This window comes from Chenopodium album, chromosome 20, assembly GCF_948465745.1.
Source record: "Chenopodium album chromosome 20, dcCheAlbu1.1, whole genome shotgun sequence".
In the NCBI taxonomy this organism is placed as follows: Eukaryota; Viridiplantae; Streptophyta; class Magnoliopsida; order Caryophyllales; family Amaranthaceae; genus Chenopodium; species Chenopodium album.
In genome coordinates this window covers 475,475-483,732 of record NC_137853.1, presented here as the reverse complement: position 1 = coordinate 483,732, position 8,258 = coordinate 475,475, and the positions used below count along the sequence as shown (strand labels likewise).

Below are 8,258 nucleotides of genomic sequence, written 5' to 3'. Positions count from 1 at the left end.
AAGATTATTATTTCATTCTTTTCATTAATGGTAAAAATGTCATTTTCCCCCTAAATAATCTCAATCCTAAACCCCTTTTTAGTCCCAAATTATTTTCAAAGAGCAATATAATTATCATTTAAAAAAGGAAATTTTGCAAAAAACCACCTTTTAAATTGTTTTTCGCAAATAACCACCTTTCAAAAAAAATGTTGCAAAAGACCACCAATTTCAAAAATTTTGTTGCAACCAATTCAATGTAAAACAATTGATAAATTTGGCTAAAAAAGTGGTAATTTGCAACAAAATTTTTGAAATTGATGGTCTTTTACAACATTTTTTTTAAAAGGTGGTTATTTGCGAAAAACAAGATTTAAAAGGTGGTTTTTTGCAAAATTTTCTTTAAAAAATCATAAAATTTATCACGTGGTTCAAGAAATCACCAAACCAACTTGATGAAAGGGGCATGGTTCTTTTAAGGAAAAGGGAAAAACATTTAATTCTGATGGCCCTCGCTTAGATCATTATGAAAGGCCATTACATAAGAGACTACTTTTTGGCGTTGCACGGTAGGCGGATTGACAAATTTTGCTATAGTACCTTTCAGTCTTTCACGGTTCTAACCATGATTGTTCTAGCATAATGATTGTAAATACAATGATAAACAAACAATTGTTGGGCATTTTAGAATGCAAACACTCCATACGTACGCGTAACGGCGTAAGTGAGGTGAGGTGAATTGGGGTGGGGTGAGGAGTGGGGGCTGAAACACACCACTACAATAAACACAAAAACCTTACAAAGATTTTAATTGAGATTGCTCTCCACCCTTAAACATACATTTACTTGTAAAGGTGGTAAACAAAGGTGGAAAATTTTCACAAAAAATGAAAACTTGAAAAAGAAGAAACTAAATTACAGGCTTTCAACTGAAACTTGTGAAAAATGCAGGCAGCCTTTGCTGCATAAATTGAAAATTTTATCACTAGCCTAAAAATATATAATCATAAAGCCTATAAATTAATTGGTGCCGCTCTTTGTACTGTGGTGCTGCTCCCTCCACTGCACTAGAGCCTCCAGAAATTGCTTAACCTGCTCATCCCAAGTAAAATATATATGATGATCGACTTGTTACCTAAGTGAACATAATTCGAGTTTCACATAAGCAAATAACAAATTTATGGCCAAAAATTAGTTACCTCTGAAGTGTCCTTGAGAGAGTAGAATGCCTTGGTTTCTTTTGGGATTGGGGATACTAGAATACCATAACCTCGGTTTCCATTCCGTAGCACCTAACAAACATTAAGGCAGACGATTATTATGATATTGTTTAACAGTAAAATTTGAAGATAAAATGTGTAGCAAAATTGTATGCACACCTTAAATGCATCTTCATCAGTCTTGTCATCTCCTATAAAAATTGGTAGCACATCATCACAATCACTTAGGCCTGCATTATATTTGTGTAAAAGATACAAGAAGGTTAGCAAAACATTTCACAATGTAGACATTTTGTCAACAGAAGAGTGGTCTAAGTTCGGCCGCTCAGGCAAGGGAATGGGGGAAAAAGATAGAAAAAAGTAAGGTGGAAAGTACCAAGGGATTCAAGCAGAAATTCGACTGCTTTCCCCTTATCCCAATCAATAACGGGTCGAACCTCTAAAACCTGCATATTAATATATTATAATCCAGAAGTCAAAACACAACAAAACCCACATAGCTCACTTTTGCCAAAAGACTATAATAGAGAAAAGAAATTGATAAGATGCATTTACCTTCCGCCCGTGAGTTAAGTGTAAGCGAGGATAACTTTTGAGAATGTCATGAACAAGCTGAGCAACCATAGGCCAATTCTGCAGTTCATATTACAAAGTATATACAATAAGGCACCGTCACAATTACATAGTCATTTGTTTGTTTAACAAAATCAATGTAATTTACTCACTCTCTCATCAACATTACGGTAATGTACAGATGCACAAAACTTGTGGTTCTCAACTTTCGCTCCTTTAATATCCTTAGTCATGTCAACAAGGGTGTTAAAAACCTGAAACAATGGACGACAAAACATTATTTGCATATTCAATGACATGCATGTTCATCCAAGTGGCAGGGTAACTTTTAAACACGAGAAATAACCCACCTTATTGATCATGGGCAAAAATTCGCTAGCAGGCTGAAACAGACTAACTTCCTTATCCTGCAAAAGCAAAACAAACATTTAAATCAAATTGAGACCATATATGTCAATTATACATTGAAGTAAAGGCTCCAAATCTCACCTGCTTGTCAGTAGAGTTATTAGTGTTAGAGTTGCCATCAGACACTTTGTGCATTGGGCTCATGATATCCATCCCATGACTACCGGCATAGTGTAGTTCCGCTAGACCTACCAAATCACATACCTGAGGAAATGCATAAGGAAGACCATACATTAAAATTAATAGCTCCAGAGCATGTCTGAAAAGAGATATGGCTTTATTAATTACCTTATCACGACTTCTTCCACTGATAATCGCTGTTGGAAAATACTTGGCAACATTTCTCACAGCAGAGCGCATCTGGTTATTTGAAAATTCAGCAGAGATAGATTTAGACAGAGATATAAACACAAAGTAAAGTAAAAATAACAACAAATTACCAACAATTAGAGATTCTTACATCATCAGACATAAGTGCACGATCAGGATCGTCGACAATGGGAGAAAGGGTCCCATCATAGTCCAAAAAAATTGCAATTTTCTTACCCTCAGCAGAATCGAAGATTTGCTCAAATGAACTCAAGGCAGATGGATGCTTCTTCTATAGAATAAGAAAAAACAAATTTGAAACTTGTTATAATAAAGCCAATGCACACTTGCTAGTTGCTACTAATGTAATAAACCAATGAGAAAAATATGTTACCATCCAAGAAGAATAAAGAAAATCAGTGTCATCTGAAGCAACCCCGATGTTGAAGTCCTTAAGCAGCTTCTTACGAGGGGGGGACGAAGACTTCATGGCATCTAACCAACCATTAGACAAAACATCTTCAAGCTTGCCAGACTTTTTCTTAGGAATTGGTATATACAACCCTTTTGAGAACGATGTTCCGGTATGTGAGTAAGGCATTAGGCTAGGATGAATACCTACTCTCTCCTTGATGGGAGTGGGATCAGCCAAAACAGGGGAGGTTTGGCCTGAAATCATGTCCAGCGTATCCAGTTTCGCTAGTAAAGGGTAGCTTAAAACTAAAGACTAAGTTGGCTCTCTTATATGAATGTATTAACTAATCAGAATATAGTAATTGAGCTATGCAAATGATTTAGCTAAAAATCTCAACTATCCGACCCTCTTATCGATGAAAAACCACTTCTTTAACGTTTTCTTATCGCCGCAACTTGAAGAGCTGTCCATCAAGCAATCATTCCCTGAAGACTAGTAAAAGCAACAAACATATCTATCAATTCCAAATTGTTGAATGCATAGAAGCAAAAAATTAAATAAGAACACAATACAATACAAATGTGAGTTCTGCACAGTAATTACCTTGTCATCTCGAATCCTAAGCTGCATTTACACAAGATAGCTGCAAATCATTTCCTCCCAGCTCGGATAACAGAGAGGTTTAATCCCTTAAAATTTGTTTGATCCTGAAGCAAAGCACACAATATGCTCAACTAAATGCACACTTAAAAGTCGCAATCCCACACAATGTGGTTATCATAATATACTGTTTTGTATTGTCAATCCTTACATTGTCACTTCTTGCAATCGAATTGGCACTAACAAATTAAAGGAAAGACAAGTTGGTGTAGGGAGGGGACAACTTTATAGATTGAAGAAACATGCAAAATACTATGGGGCTAGCAACCAAGTAATGACCATCATTTATATAGCAATAAATTAATTAATGACCATCACCTTTATTCATTTATACAACCCATGTATATGCTCAACTACCGATGACAGGCACAATCTAAATGAGCATGTATATAAGTATATATGAATATATGATACACCATATCATAAAATGGACATAAACAATGCCTTCTTGCATAAATTTTCAAGTTTCAAAGCCGAGTTGGATCACTACAAGATAAAAAAAAATTAAATAAATAAGACGTACTAGCTTACAGAAGCATGTAACCATGTAAATGTACTTACTTACAAATTAGGAAGTAAATCTTCTCAAAGATTTCGCAGTATTGGAGAAAAAAAAAAAAAAATCCAATGTCACATGTCATTTGGTAGGATTATAAACTTTAGGCAAAAAATTTTAATGGACCAAACATGTGGAAAAGAAAGAGGAAAGCCCCCAATACCCTTATTTTTTAAAATGTAAGGTAGACATTTAATATGCTAATAATTTGGCAGTTAAAAACTTATTTATTTATGATAAGGTCCACTTTGTTCCAAAGAAACTATTCACAGCTATGTCACCAGAACTCAAGCAGTCGGCACACTAATATACACTACAAATGAATTGTCATTTTACTTATGGAATTACTTCAACTGAATTGTCACTTTAGGTAAAAAATGTAAAAACAAAGTTGATTGTACCAAATTTTTATAAAAAGACAACAAAATAAAAAAAGAAAAAAAAAAAAAAAAAAAAAAAAAACATACAGTACGAAGTATAAAAAATACATGGACCACTTATAAATCCCCACCCTCTCTGTTAAAACAGAATAAATCCTAAGAAATTAAAGAGTTAGACTCAAAGAATTATGCAGTGAAATTTGAATTTCATCTTTAATGTGGTAAGAAAAGCCAACATATTATTATACATTTCCAATATAGTGTTGATACTTGATATACATACGTTAAAAGTTTCCAGCTGGTATTCAAGAAAAAATAATACGGAGTACTACCTTCCTACATATAGTTTAAAAACACAATAAGAGCCACCAACACAGTGGAAAGTGTCTTTGGACTAACCTTTCCTATAGTCATACCATTAGGAAATAGAAAAGGCCAAGATGGAAGACAGTCCATCAGTAAATATCGTAATCTCTCGAACCTAAAATAAGCCTCCAAGTTATGGTTATACGAAGTATGGAAGTATTAGGGTTAAAATTGTCGGGTTTTCCAAAACAAGCCTTCACTTTCCTTTTTGTTGCAAAGAAGTTATGATATGCGGTTTTTTTCAAATCTATCCGAGTCATAGAAAGGCCATTCGTAACAACCGTATGAGGCTAGCAATTGGGGATGGACGGAGTACATACTAACTCATTAACACCATATCCCTACCTTATAAAAAGTAGAAACATACTCTTATGAATAGTGTAATGCCAATTATACCCTTCAAAATGTGTATTTACATACATACCCTCATTAATATGTAGATGCTATTTTAATGAATAGTGTTTAGACAACTATACCCTCTAAAATATTTATGTACTTTTATGCTTTTATAAATGTTAGTTGTCTTGAACATTTATACCACCTAAATATAATTGATTACATATTTTCTCTTATTGTTTTTTTTTTTTAGGAAAAAAATTTCTCTTATTGTTAATTTAACTAATTTTGTGATTTAAAAGCCAAACCAAAAAAACCTTCAAGATATGGCTAGCTATGACGCGCGCATCGCGCGCGTTAGCTGCCCTAGTATATAAAATATAATAAATGAAGTGTGCATACTTGAGAAAAAGACAAGGCAGATATATATGCATATCATCACAGCAGCCCTTGAGTTGGAAAGGCTTTGCAAATTAATTAAACATGACAATCACACATATAAAGTTGAAATTCAAGATACACCAAACTTTTGACAATGTAACTTGGCTGAAAGTCAATAACACCCAAGAAATTTTTGAAAAGACTTGCACAAAGTCTTCTTCTTCATAAACTTTTTTCTATAAATAGTACACTCCTACAATGAAAAAGGCGTCTAAAATTTATGATTGGTGCACGAACTTAGCAGAAAATGCAGCATAATTTGATAACTAATTCAGTTATTAACCATTAATCTATACTTGTATCCCTACCTTATAAAAAGTAGAAAATAACTCTTAGGAATAGTGTGCTACCAAATATACCCTTAAAAATATGTATAAAATTGTGTACAAAAATGTATATTTACTTTTTTACCCTCATTAATATGTTTACTCTCATTAATATATTTAATAAGGTTTTTTTTTTCATTAAACATACCATCAATTAATACAAAGTTTTTTGAAAAACTTGTAATGCCTTTTTTTTAAATAAAAAAAAATTATAATGTTTTGTACTTCATATGTTATTATTGTTATTTAAAAAGGAAAAAAAAAATTGTATGTACGAAGACTTTGTTTATTACCACGAGATGATTTATTTTTACTCCTTCGTGGTTGCTCTTCTTATTTTGGCACATAACCAAATAATACGTATTAAAACTACCAGATCTACCACCCAAACCAAAGGTGTAACTACTCGCTAATACAACTTCTATGCAAGAGCTAACTTTTTTGCGCGCATCGCGCGCGTAGGATACCCTAGTAATATCAAAATCAAATTATATTAGCTAGACTTGAGTGTGACATAAATTAGGTGAAGCATAAAAGGCTACAGCTAGCAATTAGTTTAATGCTCTATTTAATTAATTATTACTCATAAAACGTTGTGATGAAGAAAGATAATAACAGCTGACTAAATTAATAACATTTTATGATTAAGACATTTGTGTAAACTTGGTCATTTTCAAGCAATGTCCAAGAACTAACTTCCAAACTTATGCTATTGCTAGTACTAAACTAAATCATCCTATGGACCGACCCGTACCATATACTATACAGGTCACTGTAACATACATGGCTCTTGGATCAGAAACAAAGACCACCTGAAATTAATACATTTTTCTTTTTTATAAGGTAATTGGGGGTTGGGTAAACTATCATTTTCCATGACTAAAAAATTGCAAGTACTAATTGTCATGTTTTTAGTTTTTTTACAAGAAATGGGACCCACTTTTTATATCCCAGTTATTAATGGTAAAGGCTAAAACTTGTAAGACTAAATTAATCAAAGAAATCAACAAACAAACTCTCACGGGTAGTGATCCTCGACCTTGCAATAATTGCTCGTGATTAAGACGCTATCAATTTTTCAATTGCATATTAAAATTGATGTAATGTAGCCTAGAATATTTTCAACAAAGAATTAGTTTTTGACAGATTAGTTAAAAACAAATTTACAAGAAAAAGTCAAGCTTCTACCTTTAGAAACACCCAAATAAACAAATTAAATCAAGAAACTCATTAATTCAACCACCAAATTTCTGGGGAAAAAATAAAGTTAAAAACTACCACCATAAAATTAACACTTTATTGAGTTATTCTACACATCTATAAAACAGAGAACCAAAAAATAATTATATAAAAAAAGGTATGAATAATAATAATAAATCACCCAACATACGCCACGTTCACCGCCAAATTGCACAAATGAATTACTTCTTCATAAGTTAAACAAAAGGGCATAGATTTCACCATTAATGAAAGTCAGCTGATTTGCATGTTTCACCAAAGAAAAATTAATCTTTTTTAATTTTATGAATCACGGAAATAATTAAAAGAAATTAAATCAACAGCTGTCATTATTAACCATCAACAACAACCATAAACACGATTAGAAATTTGCATAAACAAAAAAAAAATCAGATCTAAAATTGATTAAAACATAATAACAATGCCAATTTCAACATCAAGTTATCGATATTTAAACAACATTGGATTATAAAATATATACGAATTATCAAAAAGATCAAAACTTTGAAGAACATTAAAGAAGAAAACAAAAATTGCACCATTTTACCTGAATCAATTGAGGGCGGAAATGCAGAATTAATCTGAAAAATTGGAAAATTGAGAACAAACCCTTAAATGAAACGCCTTATAATCTGAAAGAAACGGGAATGAAGGAGAAAGAAACGAGCTTTTGAAGCGAAGGAAAGACGGCTGAAGAAAAAAGAAAATAGAAAGCGAGAAATGAATTGAGAGAAGAGAGAGAAATTTTGCGAAAAACTCTTTGTATTTATAGACTTTCATAGGTTTTCTAGAAGACGTGCTTTATAAGGAAACTTGGACGGGGTTTTTTCGCTCCAATTACAAACAATATATTTCTCACATTTATTTTTGTCGGTTTTTAATTTCAATATATTATGTATATTTCAACATTAGCTACTAAAATTATGATTTATGATTATAATGTTATATTCAATATTCATTATTCCTTTGTCAAAAGAAAAAAAAATGACTTATGATTTATGAGTGACTTGTGTATGTACTTCACCAGCTTTAGGGTTAAATTAGCATAAT

At 32.3% G+C, this 8,258-nt stretch overlaps 1 protein-coding gene across 1 annotated transcript; it reads right to left on the bottom strand.

Annotated features, from left to right (window-relative positions):
• Nucleotides 1-784: 784 nt before the first annotated feature.
• LOC145596580 (putative trehalose-phosphate phosphatase F) lies at nt 785-7,957 on the bottom strand. The gene is made up of 13 exons (XM_081652767.1): nt 7,756-7,957; nt 3,508-3,611; nt 2,884-3,396; nt 2,641-2,781; nt 2,469-2,540; nt 2,262-2,384; nt 2,123-2,179; nt 1,925-2,026; nt 1,755-1,832; nt 1,576-1,645; nt 1,359-1,429; nt 1,179-1,271; nt 785-1,071 (listed from the first exon to the last, which is right to left on the bottom strand). The coding sequence occupies exons 3-13, from the start codon at nt 3,166-3,168 to the stop codon at nt 1,000-1,002; spliced, it is 1,164 nt and encodes a 387-aa protein (XP_081508893.1). The 5' UTR covers nt 3,169-3,396; nt 3,508-3,611; nt 7,756-7,957; the 3' UTR covers nt 785-999.
• Between the last annotated feature and the right edge of the window lie 301 nt (nt 7,958-8,258).

Coding starts and splice junctions, on each gene's coding strand:
- LOC145596580 (XM_081652767.1), bottom strand. CDS start 3,168: ATGATTTCAGGCCAAACCTCCCCTGTTTTGGCTGATCCCACTCCCATC. Junction 2,782..2,883: donor TTCTTTATTCTTCTTGGATG/GTAACATATTTT, acceptor CTTATTCTATAG/AAGAAGCATCCATCTGCCTT. Junction 1,430..1,575: donor ATTTCTGCTTGAATCCCTTG/GTACTTTCCACC, acceptor AATATAATGCAG/GCCTAAGTGATTGTGATGAT.